Below are 20,364 nucleotides of genomic sequence, written 5' to 3'. Positions count from 1 at the left end.
TTCGTGTGATAAGTCAGAAGAACAGTGAGAAGATAGCAATGCTAAGATACATCGCACACAGACATAGTGAAAACAATCACACAAAACTTGAAAGACATCTTTTCTTCCTAAGCTTTAGGCTTCATGATCAGTTATTTTTTATTTAATATATTTTAAGTGCATGTTTCTATTTGTTGTTCAATATATACCGTTTATATTAAGATGTTAATGTTAGTTATAAATAATACCTATTTGCTTATAAGAAGTTTGTCTTACATTTTAAAATTAATTTGAATTTTAAAATAATAATAAATATTAAATGGATTGTTGTAATGTATTATTCTTGTTTTCAAATTAAATTTTTATAAAAAATTATGTAAAAGAAATAGAATTTTTTAAAGTAACATAACTTATTGCTCTTTAATTTAATTTTACTCCCTAAATAACATTAGATATCATTTAATTTAAAATAATATTTTATTGAATATGTAATATTAATGTGAATTTCTAATGCTAGCAACATTATAATTCACTGTCTATATTAATTTATTAACTTTTTAATAATTATAATTTTATCAATATTAGGATAATAATGAACATGAATATTAAATTTTTCCAACAAAACTAAACACCTTAATAATAATTTTAAAATGTTATTTATTTTAAATTATTAGTTTTATCATCCTGCCCGTTAAAATCGTAGAAGGATCTAGAATTTGTAATGGACGGCTAAAATCATAAGTAGTGTAGCTTAAATTCCAGGATTTCTCCCTATGTCCGGTGTAGACTATACAAATCTAAATTGTGTGCGGCAGTGTAGTCATCTGTTGCCAATAAACCAAAATTAATTTTCCATAACAATTCATTCTTTGTAATTCAATTCATGTAAGATTTTTTCTTAAGAACTCATAAAATTTTAGTTATGATTTTTATTGTAAACTTTAGACGCATTATCTTGTTGTTGTAGATGAGTATTGATGCAAGTCTTCTCACAACAGCGGGTGAGAATGGGGAAGGAGATGTTCCTGATATGTTTGGTTGTGGAGCAGGTATGAACATAGTTGACTATAATTTTTTTCGCTAAAGGGTTTAATAAATTAATAGTAATAAAATTTTGATCCAAAGTACTTTTTATTCAATTATAGATGTTATTGAGAATTAGAAAATTATATATCTAACCATGATTTTTTTTTGTTTTGCAAGTGTGTTGATATCATTAGAAATAACTTGGTAAACAATGAAGATTGTGCTCCAATTAATTCAGAGGTATGTGAGATAGATATGACAAAACAAAATATTTTTGTCCATTTTTTGGTTGAATCTTATATATCACATGCTTCCTAGTAAGCTTCCAGAATTAAGATGGGTGGTTCAACATCATCTTCCTCCAAGGTTATTGACCACTACTATTAATTGAATACGAGGCAACACTACGCCATAGATGGACAAATAAGACACTTTTCTAATGTAATGCCAATTTTGTGTTACAGTAGGCATACTTTTTCGACCTACCGTAACATTAAGCAAGTCAATGTTATATTAAACCCCCACTAAATGTTACTTTAGAGCGTTTGTGTTACAGTGGCATGCTAGTGTTACGATAGATCAGTCTTGTTGTAACACTTCCCATTACTATTATGCTAATATTTTAATTCATAATTATTTTTATTGGGCCCCACAACTGTAGACGTCAGCAGAAATGGGCCCCACAACTGTACACGTCAGCAAAAGTGTTACGTTTGCCTTCCTCTTACAGTGCTACTGTTACTTTAGGGGTAGGGCCAAAAAATTAAGTGAATTAAATAATATTCTAATAATTAATTATATTAATAATATTTATTTATTTATTAAATAATTATTTAATCACCCATGTGGGCCCCACGTGTGGGCCCCGCACTTGTGAATTAAATAATATTTTGATAATTAATTATATTATTAATTAATTATTTAATCACCCATGTGGGCTCCACACTTGTGAATTAAATAATATTTTAAGAATTAATTAAATTAATAATTAATTAATTACCTAATTAATTAATTAATTAATTAAATATTTAATAATATTAACTAAATAATCACTCATGTTTGCCCCACACTTGTGAATGAAATAATATTTTAATAATTAATTATATTATTAATTATTTATTTATTTAACAGAGTGGGTCCCACATTGGGGCCCACTGCTGACGTGGCAGTGTGGGTCCCCCATGTGGGCCCCATTCTGGCTGTCTGCTGAGATGTGGTTGAATAAAATGTTTAGAAAATTTTGTAAGGTGGGGGAATTGAACCCCCAACCTCCCACTTGAGAGTACATGGTGCAAACCACTACACCAAGCTTTGCACTTGGTTAAACTTTTCATTACTTTAATATAACCTTATCTTGTTTACAAAATCTTGATTAAATTAAGAGAAGGTTTTACATTTTAATTTTTTTATAATTTCTTTTCAACAATCCTACTGAACTCTATTTATTTTATCGGCGTGAATCTTTTTGAAAAAAATTATAAATTCGTTTTGTGGAATTTTATTGTAGTTTTATAGACTAGTGCAGAATGAAGATTGTATTTTTTTAAAATTCGTTTTCAACGATCCATCCGTACGGATGTTAAATTCTCGTGACTCTGGTGATGCGGGAATTTTTTCGAAAAAATCTGGATTTATTTGATGTCGTCTTTTATCATTCAATTCGGTCAAGGCTCCCAACTCGTGTCAATAGACTAGTGCAGAATGAAGATTGTATTTTTTTAAAATCCGTTTTCAAAGATCCATCCGTACGGATGTTAAATTCGCGTGACTCTAGTGATGCGAGAATTTTTTCAAAAAAATTTGGATTTATTTGATGCCGTTTTTTAACAGTCAATTCGATCAAGGCTCCCAACTCGTGTCAATAGATTAGTGCAGAATGAAGATTGTATTTTTTTAAAATCCGTTTTCAACGATCCGTCTGTACGGATGTTAAATTCTCGCGGTTAGAGTGTTGTGTGAATTTTTAGGAAAAATTTCAAATTTATCTGCTCGTGTTTTATAATAGTCAAATTGGTCAAACTCCCAACTTAGTTAGCTACACTTGTACCGATTGAATGTTATATTCTTTAGAAATCCATTTTCAACGATTTGTTCGTACGAATGTTAAGTTCTCGCGGTTAGAGTGTTGTGTGAATTTTTTGAAAAAATTTCAGATTTATCTGCTCGCGTTTTATAATAGTCAAATTGGTCAAACTCCCAACTTAGTTAGCTACACTTGTATCGATTTTCTCGACGATAAAACCGTACGGATGTTAATAAATGACCTTTTTAATGTCGGAAAAAAATAATCAAAAAATATAATGCTCGGATTGTGTCGTATTTTAACGTTATTATAAATATATTAAAAATAAATAAACAAATTATATCTAAAAATTTTAGGCGGGATATTTCCCCCCAAAAATTAGCAAGCCCTCTTCTCTATCTGTTCTATCTCTCTCATTTCTCAATCACTTCTATCTCACTGATTTCTCCTCTCTCTCTCTCTTTCTCTCTCTGAAAATAGATACGGTACTCACTTTCGGCGACACCTCTCCTCACCTCGCTCTGACCTCCCCTCGCCTCACTCTCACCTCAACTGTACGGGTTTCAAAATTTGGGTTTCAAAACTAGGGTTTCAGAATTTGGGGGTAAGGCAGTTTGGATTGAAACATGTTTTGTTTAATATGCTACTTTTTCTTCTTGCAATGAATATTTTAATAAACGCTCAGGTTCGACCAATGCTCGATCTCTTCCTTTTCGCTAAGAGCGATTAATGATGCTGGGTATGAGAAGATGACTATTGTGCAGGAGGCGACACTACCTCTTATCCTTTTGCACTTATTCAACTGATTGATTATTATTTCTGTGAATTTTATTTGAATTTCTGAGTTTCCATTAATGGGCACCACGTGTTTGATAAAATGTCTGTTTGAGTTTTGTTTTGTACGTGTTAAATGAAAGTTTGTGATTTGGTTATTGAATTAAGGCTTGAGAAGCTATATGGGGGGAAGGCTTATGTTGTCCTTAGAATTCCTAATGCTGATTCGGGTACTCAGAAAAATGTGGATACAGTTCTTGTTACTAAGAGGTGTTTGGATTTTGAATTGTAGTTTAATGTTTGAATTGGAAAATATGGAATGTTTGTCGGGTGTTTACGTATGTGTGTAATTTGCAGGGAGGCTGTTGTGGTTTCGGTCAAGAGATTTGGAGGGTTTGTTTCTATTAATGCGGATGGGAGTTGGGTTTGTGTTGGTGGGAGTAAGCCCAAAGAGGAACGTCATCCTGACCCTGTAAGTAATGGTTTGTTTATTGTCATCTTTATCTAGCAAATTAGATGTGTTGACCCTGCTATTGATGTTCCACAGAGACAAAACAACAGATTACAGTTCTTGATTAACAATGGGGAGTTTCTGTCCCAGAAGGTTACTTCTCTTGCAGGGTTTTGTGTCCCAACCCAAAATTCAGGTAAATAACAGTTATATCTTCTTCCTTAAAGCAACTATTTGCTCTGATTGCTGTTGTAAACTTGCAGAAAGGTTGGGGTACAGTTTAATCGGTATTAAGTTTATATATGAAAGGTTGGGTTATCTTTTGATAAGCTTTAGAGTTGAGACATCTACAAAATGTATCTTTTAGATTGTAATAGGTTAAAAATACACACATACATACATGAGCACTAGGAACTACTAATAATTAGAATTAGTGCACCACCTTTTCTCCGGATTCCTCTTCTATTTTTTTTGCAGTGTTCAAACATTCCTGCAAGATGGTAACTCCTTCCAACTAATCAATTATTAGGACATATGCTGATCTAATTTCTGCGTAGACTGATCATATATTAAAATAAAAGCTAAACCAAAATAATATGTTGCTTAGTAAGATTTTTTTTTATGCTAAATATCATAAGAGCTTTTATCACTTACAATAGGGCATGCAGTTATCTTAGTTATATGTTATTATTATTTATGGGTCAGTTGCTTGACATATTATATCACTTACAATAATATATGCCTCAGGTCATGCAAACCCATCTAGTTGCTCCACTGGAAAAGCACTTTCCACTTATGTATGTTTTACTGAAAGAGCACATTGCAGATGACGCTGACTATAAGGTAAAATTTATCATGAAAGTTGGTTTTAAGGATGTGAACCATTCATGATATAAATTTTCTTTTTCTTGAACATGTATTACATAGGAAGGGCAGAGCAAGTACCTAGGAGCTCATTTTTAAAGTGGTGGGAAGCATATTCGTCATTTGGTCCGTAATATATGCATGTATTTACTTTTATTGCTTGTTGTATTATATGTAACTGTAATTATCTTTACCTATTTCGATCTTGTATTTCAAATATTATACAATTCTTGAATCTTGGTATAGTAATACCTGATCAAACGTGTTGTGATTGCTAACAACTTTGTTGCAGGTTGTATCACTACCAAGCAGCTTGGAACAGTGATGAGGTCTTTGGGACATAATCCAACAGAGGCTGAGCTTCAAGATATGATCAATGAGGTTGATGCTGATGGGAATGGGACAATAGATTTTCCAGAGTGTATAGATACATATATTAAGTTATATTTGGCGAAGTGGGTGTATTGAATTGTTTGAAATGATGTATAGACTAGTTAATATTGTATTTTGGCATTTTTGTTGTATTGAATGTTGGTTTGATAATGGAATTAATGTATTTACAAACAATACATTTCAGATTTTTTAATAATTTAATGTTACATTAGCTATTATTAATACTGTTGCAAGGTTAATTACACTTAGCGTTACATTATATTAAAACCTGTTACATTAGCCATAAGAAAAAAGTGTTACATTAGCACATGCTGATGTGTCAGTTCACGTGGCATGTGGGCCCCACATGATGATGAGTCGGTCCATGTGGCCAGTGGGCCCCACATGCTGACATGGCAGGTGGGTCCCACGTGATGACTTGGCAGTGGATCCCACATGCTGACGTAGCAGTCCACGTGGCAATGGGTCCCCCTGATGATGTGGCAGTCCAGCCAAGTGGGTGCCACGTCATTTTTCCATAAATTAAGGTAACACTGAATTAGTGTTACATTTGGTTAATCTAGTGTTGCCTAATATCTCTAACGTAATGCTTTTTTCACTGTTACACTTGATAATCCAAGTATTACATTAGATAGCAATGGTAGCACTAGCGGATGAAATGGTGTTTTTCCGTTACATTAGGTCTATTGCAACATAAAAACCGTCTAAGGTAACAGTTTTTGAGTGTCTTATTTGCCCATCTATGGCGTAGTGCAACTAGATCTTTTCCCTTAAACTTGGTCTATTTAAAAACTAAAACAGAATTCATCTACTACATTAAGAATGCAATAGTTTTCAATATCTCAGCATCTGTTTTATTGTTATTTTTTAACATTATACTTGGGGACATGTTCTTTAATTTTGAAAGAAATGCTAGTAAATCTCTTGTTGAGAGCATTTCCAAGAAACTTATGATACATGTTCTTTAGAATATAATTTTTTAGTGTGATATTAGAGCTACAAAAGATTCTTAAATGAATAATTCAAAAAATATAGAACTATTTTTATCACATTGAAATCATGTGCCATGCCAAATTTTGTAGACTCAATCAATGTAGCCGCTCTGCTTAGGCAACGAGTAGAACATCTTGTACCTTACAGCTGCAGGGGAGCTAAAAGTAATGGCAAATGTTGCGGAATAGTGGCGGCGTCCCGTCAGTGCTGATGACGCAACTAGGAGGCTCATATTTGAAGTTTCGGGCCATACAGATACGGTCTCACTCCATTCGAAACAACTGCTCAATATTCTCATGGATGGATGTAACTTTTACATGTATCTTGTATATAAATTGTTATATGTAACTTGTATACAAATTTTGGTTAGTGTAATATTCTATTATCAGAAATTAGCTAAATTCGTACTCAACCACAAATCATCATGAACATCTCCTTCCACATTCTCACAAGCCGTTGGGGCTATACTGCATCAACAATTATCTATAATAACCACTGAAAATGATGGTTATAAAATTAATCTAAACTTTTACATGATAAATCATAACACTTAACATTATTTTGTATATCTGTTTCAATCTAATAACTTTTTAGGATTTTGGACATTTTACAACTTCTCATGTTTAATTTTTCTCTATCAGTTTGATCTCTTCTTCCATGCCTTCCACCAAACTTCTTGCTTTACTTCTTCTTCGAACACTGACAAAATTACATCTCTTATACACATCATATATGTTGACTCTGGGTGTCAACCAAGTCCAAAATAAAGAGTCAAAGTACTCAATTAGTATGAAGCCTTTTGGGAGAATTCCAAAAACAAATCCGTGCACATCAATGATCTGCAGTTGGGGCGTATGACCTGTTGGAGATCATAGCAAGGCCATCCATCAGCAAAATCGCGATTTCTGGCGTATGACCTGTTGGAGATCATAGCAAGGCCATCCATCAGCAAAATCGCGATTTCTAACAACGCCTTTTTGTTGGGACCATTTTTACTAGTAAGATGTTCATAGATTTTGCAGCAATACTATTTAAATGTGACACATAAAGCATTTTAAATGAGTTGCCCAAAACTTAAAAAGAATTATTGCAGTTTCGAAACTAATATATTATGAATAACTTCTTTTGCCTTCTTTGTTTCCATTGAAATTGTACCTTTGTGCATGTTCAAACAAGTTTTACCATCTCCCATCATAATTTTCTGGTAAACTCATAGCTATTTTTTCTATGACTTTTTATTGGGTGATATCTTCACCATATGTACATAGTTGATTAACTACTTCCATCATCCTCAAAAACAATCTTGCACATATATGCCCCATCTCGAAATTTAGGGCTCAACGATTGGAGTTTGATGCTCGAAATTCTTGTAGTTTTCTTACTGAAATCATAATTTGCACTACTAGAAAAAGTAGAATAGACATCAGGGTATAGACATCGGTCGACTTTGGCCACGATGTAAAAGCGTTTATTAACATCTGCTAAAAATTAACCGATGTCTATTACTTTTTTGACATCAGTTAATATAGGAATCGATGTCTATTCTCTTTGAATTAAAAATGAAAACCGCGCGGCAACCCCTCTTTTGTCCCTCCCCCAAATATTTTCCGTACTTAGTCAAAATTTCGTTCCCCCAAATTTTTTAACCACACAATCACTCACTATTCAGACAAAACATTTCAAATTAAAACACACTCTCTTTTCTCTCTCCCCGACTCTCTCTCGTTTCTAAGACTCTCTCTCTCAATCGAACTGCCCCTCTCTCTAAATCGAAGCTGTGCAAACCCTAGTCGAAGTGTTGAAGCCATAATCAAAGCTGTTTGAGCTCTCATAGACCTAATCGAAGCTTCTCAAGCCCTAATCGAAGTTGTTGAAGGCCAAATCGAAGTGTTGAAACCCTAATCGAAACTGCTGAAGCTCTGAAACACCTTCATTATATATTTCTCCATTTACGATTAGCGTTACTACATTTTCCTTTTCTAGGGTTTCATAACCCAACACAAAGTCTGGCTCCAAGAGTGATTCCGATGATTTTGGTCTCCGATAAGACATGGAAGCTCTTCTTAGAGCTTGTATGTCACTGGTGTGGCTCTAATTTCTGATTACGATTCAGATTCGGGCGGAGAAGACAGAGACTTGTATAGGAAATGGTACCCTCCCTCTCTCCCTCTCTCTGGTTTCTCTTTTCATCGAGAATGGCACCCTCCCTCTCTCCCTCTCCCTCCATCTCTCTCCCTCTCTCTATCTCCCTCCCCCCTCTCTCTCTCCCTCTCCCTCTTTTTGTGTGTGTTTTTTTGAATTTTGATATATATGTTCTTGAAATTGTAGAGTGCAGAAATAGTGAACCCAAAGGCATACCCATTAGCTGATTCACAGATAACCGTCACAATTTTTGATCTTGTTCAGGAAGCTGCTAATTACAAGCAACTTAAGAAGGGTGCTAATGAAAGTCAGCTCTTAAACCCCATTGTATTTATATGTTTAAAGTCCAATACTTTCATGGTTCTTTGTAAATTAAAATGTTGTGTACTATTATGTGTATGTGTGTGTTTTTATATGATGATTAATGGGTTGGGTTTGATTTCTGCAACAAAGACACTGAACAGAGGAATTTCAGAGTTTCTGGTCATGCCTGCTGATACTGAGCCTCTCGAGATTCATCTCCATCTCCCCCTTCTTGCTAAAGACAAGGTACTTTTCTTACTGTATCTATATACATTTGAGATACTTAAAATATTAGTTACCCCTACAAGGGTCCAGTCAAATGTGTGGGATACTGAGAAATACTGTAGTATTTTGGTCATTATTTTTAAGTATGAGCTTTGTAGATTTTTGCCTCTCCAGGCTTGATGAGGATGAGCTTTGTAGATTTTATGCTGTATCGAATGGTGATTACCTTATCTTTCAGTGTTATATTACTTGCACATTAATGTACTCTTTCAAATTTAGTATTTTATTCTACAACCTGTCTTCTTGAATCTGTTAACTGTCTTGTGATTTACTCTCTGTAATTCAAGTTGGTCGCTACTTACAATGACATATTGGACTGTAATTCAGGTTGGTCGCTACTTTTAATTGATTAACTAGAAGGGGGAGCTTTATAATTATTCAGGTTGTGGGAATACCATAAATTGCAACCATCCTATTGTGCGACAATTATATTATATCGTCTCTGCAAAAATCATAGACTGCCAGAAAGTATCTCAAGAAGCATGCAGCCATGCAGCTCAAAACGAACGATTGCCAGTACAGACAACAATCTGTGTAAAAGGTAAGAGCTCACAACTGAGGTAAGAGCTTTTTACAATAAATACAATATTTTTCACTTGAAATTGATATACATATGTCTTTTACCTGTCTCTGAGGATTAAATATCCATTACCTTTTCCATCTGTCAGGCTTCAGAAGATGCTGCTGATTATTTCAACAATGATATATAACCCAGAAATTAACGAAAATATGCTTTTACAGGTGGAATATAATGCTGAATGTGCATGGTAATTTGTTTAATCTTTAATCAATACATATATAATTCACTTGAATGTGCATGCTTTTTGTTAGATATACAGTCTCATTTTATATATAGAACAAATCGGATTTTTAGAGGGCATGCATACTTTTGGTTCCTAAATTTGAATGTGAAGAGTTTAGTTTAATTAAATATTTGGCTATTACTTGAAGTAAACATCTTATAACACACAAGTAAGTTGAGATACATTAGGTCAGACAACGAATGATGTTTTTTTTTGTTATTAAAGAGCATGTGAGGAGTTTTGAGTTATGATTAGTAGATTAGATTACAACTAGACTTTCATGCCTGTTACATTTTTCAAGTCATTTAGCATAAAGAAGGTGTTGTGCGCTCCTGGCATCTTAATGTGAGTCCGTATATATTATAATTTTTGTGTCTGAGATTTCCTACAAAAGACTTATTTTTTGCTTGTACTTGCTGTCATTTCTTTAGATAGCTGGTATATAAATTTGAGATAGAATGCAAATTCTGTAGAAGTTTGTACAATTGTCTTCTTAGTCAATGTTAACATGATTGTGAAATAATCATTCAGCAGAAGATTCGTAATGTGTCATAGTAAATTATTCAATCTTTCGGTTAATTGTATTTTAATATTCTCTTGTCTAATTTGGCCAACTTTTTTTTGTTATTGGTTTAGATGAACTCTGAATGAAAGCATAAAGGATGGTTTACAGAAATCGGCCTCTATTATAGATCGATAAAGGAAACTTCCAGTAAATAGTTTAGTTGATTTGGTTTGTGGTTGATGCCTCTGCTTTGGAAAAGAGAAGGGTGGATGAAGTGTTTTGTGGATGAATATTAGTTGATTAAGATTTTTGCCGAAGGATGTCTAGATTATTGTAGTTTGGAGTTTTTGGATAACTTTAGATTTTGGTATATTGCCGAAGGAGGGCTAGGTTATTGTAGTTTGTAGTTTTTGGATAACTTTAGATTTTGGTATATTGCCGATGGATGGCTAGATTGGTTATGTTTGAATGTTGGATGTATATATTGAATGGTATATTGCGATTTCTATGAATGAATCGAATTTGGTTTTTTTGTCATTTGGTATGTATGGATGCATATAAAACAAATAGAACCTGTCCAATTTTTAGGCATATAGACATCAGTTTCTGCACACATTGTTAAAAACTGCAAAGCACCTGATGTAAATTGAAACAAATACATCGGCACATTTTTAAAAACTGATGTAAACAAGATACAACACATCGGGCCAGAATCTATAACCAATGTCAGAAAGAGGCTTTTACATCGGCACATGTTAAAAAAAGCAAAGCACCTGATGTAATTCGGAACAAATACATCGGCACATTTTTAAAAGCCGATGTCAACAAGATAAAACACATCGGGCCATAAACAATATCCGATGTCAAAACCACACTTTTACATCGGTTTCACTCAAAACGTGATGTTAGAACTTATATTGACATCGGTTCTATTGTTATAAACGATGTAAAGGATGATTTTGACTTTGTAAATTAATAGTTAAGTTTCATAATTAGATCATATAAAAGCTATCTAGAAACCATTGTAATGCACTTTCTGTTTAAAAAGAGGGAATATACATCGGGATTTAAGCTAAAACCGATGTTAACGAGGTCCCCAGACATCAGTCGGTAACCGATGTCAAATGGGGGTACCTTTCTCTACACCTGCATAGACATCGGTTAGGAAATCGTTTAACATCGGGTTTTAGCCGATGTCTATTGACTGTTTTCTAGTAGTGTTGTTGCTGTAAATTAGAATTAGAAGCAGAAAGACGTGTGATAAGTCAGAATAACAGAGAGAAGATAGCAATGCTAAGATACATCGCACACAGACATTAGTGAAAACAATCACACAAAACTTGAAAGACATCTTTTCTTCCTAAGCTTTAGGCTTCATGATCAGTTATTTTTTATTTAATATATTTTAAGTGCATGTTTCTATTTGTTGTTCAATATATACCGTTTATATTAAGATGTTAATGTTAGTTATAAATAATACCTATTTGCTTATAAGAAGTTTGTCTTACGTTTTAAAATTAATTTGAATTTTAAAATAATAATTAATAGTAAATGGATTGTTGTAATGTATTATTCTTGTTTTCAAATTAAATTTTTATAAAAAATTATGTAAAAGAAATAGATTTTTTTAAAGTAACATAACTTATTGCTCTTTAATTTAATTTTACTCCCAAATAACATTAGATATCATTTAATTTAAAATAATATTTTTATTGAATATGTAATATTAATGTGAATTTCTAATGCTAGCAACATTATAATTCACTGTCTATATTAATTTATTAACTTTTTAATAATTATAATTTTATCAATATTAGGATAATAATGAACATGAATATTAAATTTTTCCAACAAAACTAAACACCTTAATAATAATTTTAAAGTGTTATTTATTTTAAATTATTAGTTTTATCATCCTGACCGTTAAAATGGTAGAAGGATCTAGAATTTGTAATGGACAGCTAAGATCATAAGTAGTGTAGCTTAAATTCCAGGATTTCTCCCTATGTCCCCGTGTAGACTATACAAACCTAAATTGTGTGCGGCAGTGTAGTCATCTGTTGCCAATAAACCCAAATTAATTTTCCATAACAATTCATTCTTTGTAATTCAATTCATGTAAGATTTTTTCTTAAGAACTCATAAAATTTTTGTTATGATTTTTATTGTAAACTTTAGACGCATTATGTAACCATCTCGTTGTTGTAGATGAGTATTGATGCAAGTCTTCTCACAACAGCCGGTGAGAATGGGGAAGGAGATGTCCCTGATATGTTTGGTTGTGGAGCAGGTATGAACATAGTTGACTATAATTTTTTTCGCTAAAGGGATTAATAAAGTAATAGTAATAAAATTTTGATCCAAAGTACTTTTTATTCAATTATAGATGTAATTGAGAATTAGAAAATTATATATCTAACCATGATTTTTTTTGTTTTGCAAGTGTGTTGATATCATTAGAAATAACTGGGTAAACAATGAAGATTGTGCTCCAATTAATTCAGAGGTATGTGAGATAGATATGACAAAACAAAATATTTTTGTCCACATTTTGGTTGAATCTTATATATCACATGCTTCCTAGTAGTCAGCTTCCAGAATTAAGATGGGTGGTTCAACATCATCTTCCTCCAAGGTTATTGACCACTACTATTAATTGAATCCAAGGCAACTAGATCTTTTCCCTTAAACTTGGTCTATTTAAAAACTAAAACAGAATTCATCTACTACATTAAGAATGCAATAGTTTTCAATATCTCAGCATCTGTTTTATTGTTAGTTTTTAACATTATACTTGGGGACATGTTCCTTAATTTTGAAAGAAATGCTAGTAAATCTCTTGTTGAGAGCATTTCCAAAAAACTTATGATACATGTTCTTTAGAATATAATTTGTTAGTGTGATATTAGAGCTACAAAAGATTCTTAAATGAATAATTCAAAAAATATAGAGCTATTTTTATCACATTGAAATCATGTGCCATGCCAAATTTTGTAGACTCAATCACTGTAGCCGCTCTTCTTAGGCAACGAGTAGAACATCTTGTACCTTACAGCTGCAGGGGAGCTAAAAGTAATGGCAAATGTTGCGGAATAGTGGCGGCGTCCCGTCAGTGCTGATGACGCAACTAGGAGGCTCATATTGAAGTTTTGGGCCATACAGATACGGTCTCACTCCATTCGAAACAACTTCTAAATATTCTCATGGATGGATGTAAACTTTTACATGTATCTTGTATATTAATTGTTACATGTAACTTGTATACAAATTTTGGTTAGTGTAATATTCTATTATCAGAAATTAGCTAAATTCGTACTCAACCACAAATCATCATGAACATCTCCTTCCACATTCTCACAAGCCGTTGGGGCTATACTGCATCAACAATTATCTATAATAACCATTGAAAATGATGGTTATAAAATTAATCTAAACTTTTACATGATAAATCATAACACTAAACATTATTTTGTATATCTGTTTCAATCTAATAACTTTTTAGGATTTTGGACATTTTACAACTTCTCATGTTTAATTTTTCTCTATCAGTTTGATCTCTTCTTCCATGCCTTCCACCAAACTTCTTGCTTTACTTCTTCTTCGAACACTGACAAAATTACATCTCTTATACACATCATATATGTTGACTCTGGGTGTCAACCAAGTCCAAAATAAAGAGTCAAAGTACTCAATTAGTATGAAGCCTTTTGGGAGAAGTCCAAAACCAAATCCGTGCACATCAATGATCTGCAGTTGGGGCGTATGACCTGTTGGAGATCATAGCAAGGCCATCCATCAGCAAAATCGCGATTTCTAACAACGCCTTTTTGTTGGGACCATTTTTACTAGTAAGATGTTCATAGATTTTGCAGCAATACTATTTAAATGTGACACATTAAGCATTTTAAATGAGTTGCCCAAAACTTAAAAAGAATTTTTCCAGTTTCGAAACTAATATATTATGAATAACTTCTTTTGCCTTCTTTGTTTCCATTGAAATTGTACCTTTGTGCATGTTCAAACAAGTTTTACCATCTCCCATCATAATTTTCTGGTAAACTCATAGCTATTTTTTCTATGACTTTTTATTGGGTGATATCTTCACCATATGTACATAGTTGATTAACTACTTCCATCATCCTCAAAAACAATCTTGCACATCTATGCCCCATCTCGAAATTCAGGGCTCAACGATTGGAGTTTGATGCTCGAAATTCTTGTAGTTTTCTTACTGAAATCATAATTTGTTGCTGTAAATTAGAATTAGAAGTAGAAAGACGTGTGATAAGTCAGAATAACAGAGAGAAGATAGCAATGCTAAGATACATCGCAAACAGACATAGTGAAAACAATCACACAAAACTTGAAAGACATCTTTTCTTCCTAAGCTTTAGGCTTCATGGTCAGTTATTTTTTATTTAATACTCCCTCCGTCTCAATTTATAGGTCCATTTTGGAAAAAAAATTTGTCCCAAAACACTTGTCCCTCTCTTTTTTCAATACAAATTTACATATTAATTGTGACTTTTTTGAAAATCAACATTATTTTCATTTCTCAATGCACTAAATCCCTATATTTATCGTGATTTTTTTGAAACTCAACTATATTCTCACTTATCAATGCACTAATTAATGATACATGAGATAAGATTCTACCTAACCAACTTTTTTCTTAATATGCGTGTTTATTCCAAATTGGACCTATAAATTGAGACGGAGGGAGTATATTTTAAGTGCATGTTTCTATTTGTTGTTCAATATATACCGTTTATATTAAGATGTTAATGTTAGTTATAATAAATAATACCTATTTGCTTATAAGAAGTTTGTCTTACGTTTTAAAATTAATTTGAATTTTAAAATAATAATTAACATTAAATGGATTGTTGTAATGTATTATTCTTGTTTTCAAATTAAATTTTTATAAAAAATTATGTAAAAGAAATAGATTTTTTTTAAAGTAACATAACTTATTGCTCTTTAATTTAATTTTACTCCCTAAATAACATTAGATATCATTTAATTTAAAATAATATTTTATTGAATATGTAATATTAATGTGAATTTCTAATGCTAGCAACATTATAATTCACTGTCTATATTAATTTATTAACTCTTTAAATAATTATAATTTTATCAATATTAGGATAATAATGAACATGAATATTAAATTTTTCCAACAAAACTAAACACCTTAATAATAATTTTAAAGTGTTATTTATTTTAAATTATTAGTTTTATCATCCTGACCGTTAAAATCGTAGAAGGATCTAGAATTTGTAATGGACGGCTAAGATCATAAGTAGTGTAGTTTAAATTCCAGGATTTCTCCCTATGTCCCCGTGTAGACTACACAAACCTAAATTGTGTGCGGCAGTGTAGTCATCTGTTTCCAATAAACACCAATTAATTATCCATAACAACTCATTCTTTGTAATTCAATTCATGTAAGATTTTTTCTTGAGAACTCATAAAATTTTTGTTATGATTTTTATTGTAAACTTTAGACGCATTATGAAACCATCTGGTTGTTGTAGATGCGTATTGATGCAAGTCTTCTCACAACAGCGGGTGAGAATGGGGAAGGAGATGTCCCTGATATGTTTGGTTGTGGAGCATGTATGAACATAGTTGACTATAATTTTTTTCGCTAAAGGGATTAATAAATTAATAGTAATAAAATTTTGATCCAAAGTACTTTTTATTCAATTATAGATGTTATTGAGAATTAGAAAATTATATATCTAACCATGATTTTTTTTTGTTTTGCAAGTGTGTTGATATCATTAGAAATAACTTGGTAAACAATGAAGATTATGCTCCAATTAATTTAGAGGTATGTGAGATAGATATGACAAAACAAAATATTTTTGTCCATTTTTTGGTTGAAACTTATATATCACATGCTTCCTAGTAGTCAGCTTCCAGAATTAAGATGGGTGGTTCAACATCATCTTCCTCCAAGGTTATTGACCACTACTATTAATTGAATACTGAGGCAACTAGATCTTTTCCCTTAAACCTGGTCTATTTAAAAACTAAAACAGAATTCATCTACTACATTAAGAATGCAATAGTTTTCAATATCTCAGCCTCTGTCTTATTGTTATTTTTAACATTATACTTGGGGACATGTTCTTTAATTTTGAAATAAATGCTAGTAAATCTCTTGTTGAGAGCATTTCCAAGAAACTTATGATACATGTTCTTTAGAATATAATTTGTTAGTGTGATATTAGAGCTACAAAAGATTCTTAAATGAATAATTCAAAAAATATAGAACTATTTTTATCACATTGAAATCATGTGCCATGCCAAATTTTGTAGACTCAATCAATGTAGCCGCTCTGCTTAGGCAACGAGTAGAACATCTTGTACCTTACAGCTGCAGGGGAGCTAAAAGTAATGGCAAATGTTGCGGAATAGTGGCGGCGTCCCGTCAGTGCTGATGACGCAACTAGGAGGCTCATATTTGAAGTTTCGGGCCATACAGATACGGTCTCACTCCATTCGAAACAACTGCTCAATATTCTCATGGATGGATGTAACTTTTACATGTATCTTGTATATAAATTGTTATATGTAACTTGTATACAAATTTTGGTTAGTGTAATATTCTATTATCAGAAATTAGCTAAATTCGTACTCAACCACAAATCATCATGAACATCTCCTTCCACATTCTCACAAGCCGTTGGGGCTATACTGCATCAACAATTATCTATAATAACCACTGAAAATGATGGTTATAAAATTAATCTAAACTTTTACATGATAAATCATAACACTTAACATTATTTTGTATATCCGTTTCAATCTAATAACTTTTTAGAATTTTGGACATTTTACAACTTCTCATGTTTAATTTTTCTCTATCAGTTTGATCTCTTCTTCCATGCCTTCCACCAAACTTCTTGCTTTACTTCTTCTTCGAACACTGACAAAATTACATCTCTTATACACATCATATATGTTGACTCTGGGTGTCAACCAAGTCCAAAATAAAGAGTCAAAGTACTCAATTAGTATGAAGCCTTTTGGGAGAAGTCCAAAAACAAATCCGTGCACATCAATGATCTGCAGTTGGGGCGTATGACCTGTTGGAGATCATAGCAAGGCCATCCATCAGCAAAATCGCGATTTCTGGCGTATGACCTGTTGGAGGTCATAGCAAGGCCATCCATCAGCAAAATCGCGATTTCTAACAACGCCTTTTTGTTGGGACCATTTTTACTAGTAAGATGTTCATAGATTTTGCAGCAATACTATTTAAATGTGACACATAAAGCATTTTAAATGAGTTGCCCAAAACTTAAAAAGAATTATTGCAGTTTCGAAACTAATATATTATGAATAACTTCTTTTGCCTTCTTTGTTTCCATTGAAATTGTACCTTTGTGCATGTTCAAACAAGTTTTACCATCTCCCATCATAATTTTCTGGTAAACTCATAGCTATTTTTTCTATGACTTTTTATTGGGTGATATCTTCACCATATGTACATAGTTGATTAACTACTTCCATCATCCTCAAAAACAATCTTGCACATATATGCCCCATCTCGAAATTTAGGGCTCAACGATTGGAGTTTGATGCTCGAAATTCTTGTAGTTTTCTTACTGAAATCATAATTTGTTGCTGTAAATTAGAATTAGAAGCAGAAAGACGTGTGATAAGTCAGAATAACAGAGAGAAGATAGCAATGCTAAGATACATCGCACACAGACATTAGTGAAAACAATCACACAAAACTTGAAAGACATCTTTTCTTCCTAAGCTTTAGGCTTCATGATCAGTTATTTTTTATTTAATATATTTTAAGTGCATGTTTCTATTTGTTGTTCAATATATACCGTTTATATTAAGATGTTAATGTTAGTTATAAATAATACCTATTTGCTTATAAGAAGTTTGTCTTACGTTTTAAAATTAATTTGAATTTTAAAATAATAATTAATAGTAAATGGATTGTTGTAATGTATTATTCTTGTTTTCAAATTAAATTTTTATAAAAAATTATGTAAAAGAAATAGATTTTTTTAAAGTAACATAACTTATTGCTCTTTAATTTAATTTTACTCCCAAATAACATTAGATATCATTTAATTTAAAATAATATTTTTATTGAATATGTAATATTAATGTGAATTTCTAATGCTAGCAACATTATAATTCACTGTCTATATTAATTTATTAACTTTTTAATAATTATAATTTTATCAATATTAGGATAATAATGAACATGAATATTAAATTTTTCCAACAAAACTAAACACCTTAATAATAATTTTAAAGTGTTATTTATTTTAAATTATTAGTTTTATCATCCTGACCGTTAAAATGGTAGAAGGATCTAGAATTTGTAATGGACAGCTAAGATCATAAGTAGTGTAGCTTAAATTCCAGGATTTCTCCCTATGTCCCCGTGTAGACTATACAAACCTAAATTGTGTGCGGCAGTGTAGTCATCTGTTGCCAATAAACCCAAATTAATTTTCCATAACAATTCATTCTTTGTAATTCAATTCATGTAAGATTTTTTCTTAAGAACTCATAAAATTTTTGTTATGATTTTTATTGTAAACTTTAGACGCATTATGTAACCATCTCGTTGTTGTAGATGAGTATTGATGCAAGTCTTCTCACAACAGCGGGTGAGAATGGGGAAGGAGATGTCCCTGATATGTTTGGTTGTGGAGCAGGTATGAACATAGTTGACTATAATTTTTTTCGCTAAAGGGATTAATAAATTAATAGTAATAAAATTTTGATCCAAAGTACTTTTTATTCAATTATAGATGTAATTGAGAATTAGAAAATTATATATCTAACCATGATTTTTTTTGTTTTGCAAGTGTGTTGATATCATTAGAAATAACTTGGTAAACAATGAAGATTGTGCTCCAATTAATTCAGAGGTATGTGAGATAGATATGACAAAACAAAATATTTTTGTCCACATTTTGGTTGAATCTTATATATCACATGCTTCCTAGTAGTCAGCTTCCAGAATTAAGATGGGTGGTTCAACATCATCTTCCTCCAAGGTTATTGACCACTACTATTAATTGAATACAAGGCAACTAGATCTTTTCCCTTAAACTTGGTCTATTTAAAAACTAAAACAGAATTCATCTACTACATTAAGAATGCAATAGTTTTCAATATCTCAGCATCTGTTTTATTGTTAGTTTTTAACATTATACTTGGGGACATGTTCTTTAATTTTGAAAGAAATGCTAGTAAATCTCTTGTTGAGAGCATTTCCAAAAAACTTATGATACATGTTCTTTAGAATATAATTTGTTAGTGTGATATTAGAGCTACAAAAGATTCTTAAATGAATAATTCAAAAAATATAGAGCTATTTTTATCACATTGAAATCATGTGCCATGCCAAATTTTGTAGACTCAATCACTGTAGCCGCTCTTCTTAGGCAACGAGTAGAACATCTTGTACCTTACAGCTGCAGGGGAGCTAAAAGTAATGGCAAATGTTGCGGAATAGTGGCGGCGTCCCGTCAGTGCTGATGACGCAACTAGGAGGCTCATATTGAAGTTTTGGGCCATACAGATACGGTCTCACTCCATTCGAAACAACTTCTAAATATTCTCATGGATGGATGTAACTTTTACATGTATCTTGTATATTAATTGTTACATGTAACTTGTATACAAATTTTGGTTAGTGTAATATTCTATTATCAGAAATTAGCTAAATTCGTACTCAACCACAAATCATCATGAACATCTCCTTCCACATTCTCACAAGCCGTTGGGGCTATACTGCATCAACAATTATCTATAATAACCATTGAAAATG

At 32.0% G+C, this 20,364-nt stretch overlaps 2 protein-coding genes across 10 annotated transcripts; both read left to right on the top strand.

Moving 5' to 3' along the window:
- Positions 1-2,045: 2,045 nt before the first annotated feature.
- Positions 2,046-5,686, top strand: LOC108203751 (uncharacterized). Of its 5 annotated transcripts, XR_010291011.1 has the most exons (8): positions 2,046-3,632; positions 3,714-3,767; positions 3,971-4,072; positions 4,160-4,274; positions 4,350-4,449; positions 5,001-5,096; positions 5,181-5,243; positions 5,410-5,686. XR_010291011.1 is itself a non-coding variant. In XM_064091293.1 (6 exons), exons 2-5 carry the CDS (start codon positions 3,939-3,941, stop codon positions 5,081-5,083), a joined length of 432 nt encoding a protein of 143 aa, XP_063947363.1. In that variant the 5' UTR covers positions 2,047-3,632; positions 3,714-3,938; the 3' UTR covers positions 5,084-5,096; positions 5,410-5,686. The 5 variants fall into 5 exon arrangements, 1 of the variants encoding a protein (XP_063947363.1); XR_010291012.1 differs by lacking the exon at positions 3,714-3,767 and having other exon boundaries at positions 2,047-3,632; XR_010291010.1 differs by having other exon boundaries at positions 2,048-3,632; positions 3,714-4,072.
- A 2,479-nt stretch (positions 5,687-8,165) lies between these two features.
- Positions 8,166-11,038, top strand: LOC108203752 (uncharacterized). Of its 5 annotated transcripts, XR_010291431.1 has the most exons (5): positions 8,166-8,653; positions 8,832-9,194; positions 9,561-9,774; positions 9,902-10,000; positions 10,673-11,038. XR_010291431.1 is itself a non-coding variant. In XM_064092465.1 (3 exons), the coding sequence occupies exons 1-3, from the start codon at positions 8,651-8,653 to the stop codon at positions 9,576-9,578; spliced, it is 384 nt and encodes a 127-aa protein (XP_063948535.1). In that variant the 5' UTR covers positions 8,166-8,650; the 3' UTR covers positions 9,579-10,640. The 5 variants fall into 5 exon arrangements, 1 of the variants encoding a protein (XP_063948535.1); XR_010291430.1 differs by having other exon boundaries at positions 9,561-10,000; XR_010291433.1 differs by lacking the exon at positions 8,166-8,653 and having other exon boundaries at positions 8,836-8,952; positions 9,099-9,194; positions 9,561-10,000.
- Positions 11,039-20,364: the final 9,326 nt, after the last annotated feature.

This window comes from Daucus carota, chromosome 4 (assembly GCF_001625215.2).
Source record: "Daucus carota subsp. sativus chromosome 4, DH1 v3.0, whole genome shotgun sequence".
NCBI lineage: Eukaryota > Viridiplantae > Streptophyta > Magnoliopsida > Apiales > Apiaceae > Daucus > Daucus carota.
This window is presented reverse-complemented; position numbering and strand designations above follow the sequence as displayed.

What these genes read in the sequence shown, in the direction of transcription:
- LOC108203751 (XM_064091293.1), top strand. Translation starts at nt 3,939, where the DNA reads ATGAAAGTTTGTGATTTGGTTATTGAATTAAGGCTTGAGAAGCTATAT. An exon ending in ACAGTTCTTGTTACTAAGAG is followed by an intron (nt 4,073 to 4,159) that starts GTGTTTGGATTT and finishes TGTAATTTGCAG; the next exon opens with GGAGGCTGTTGTGGTTTCGG. An exon ending in TGTCCCAACCCAAAATTCAG is followed by an intron (nt 4,450 to 5,000) that starts GTAAATAACAGT and finishes TATATGCCTCAG; the next exon opens with GTCATGCAAACCCATCTAGT.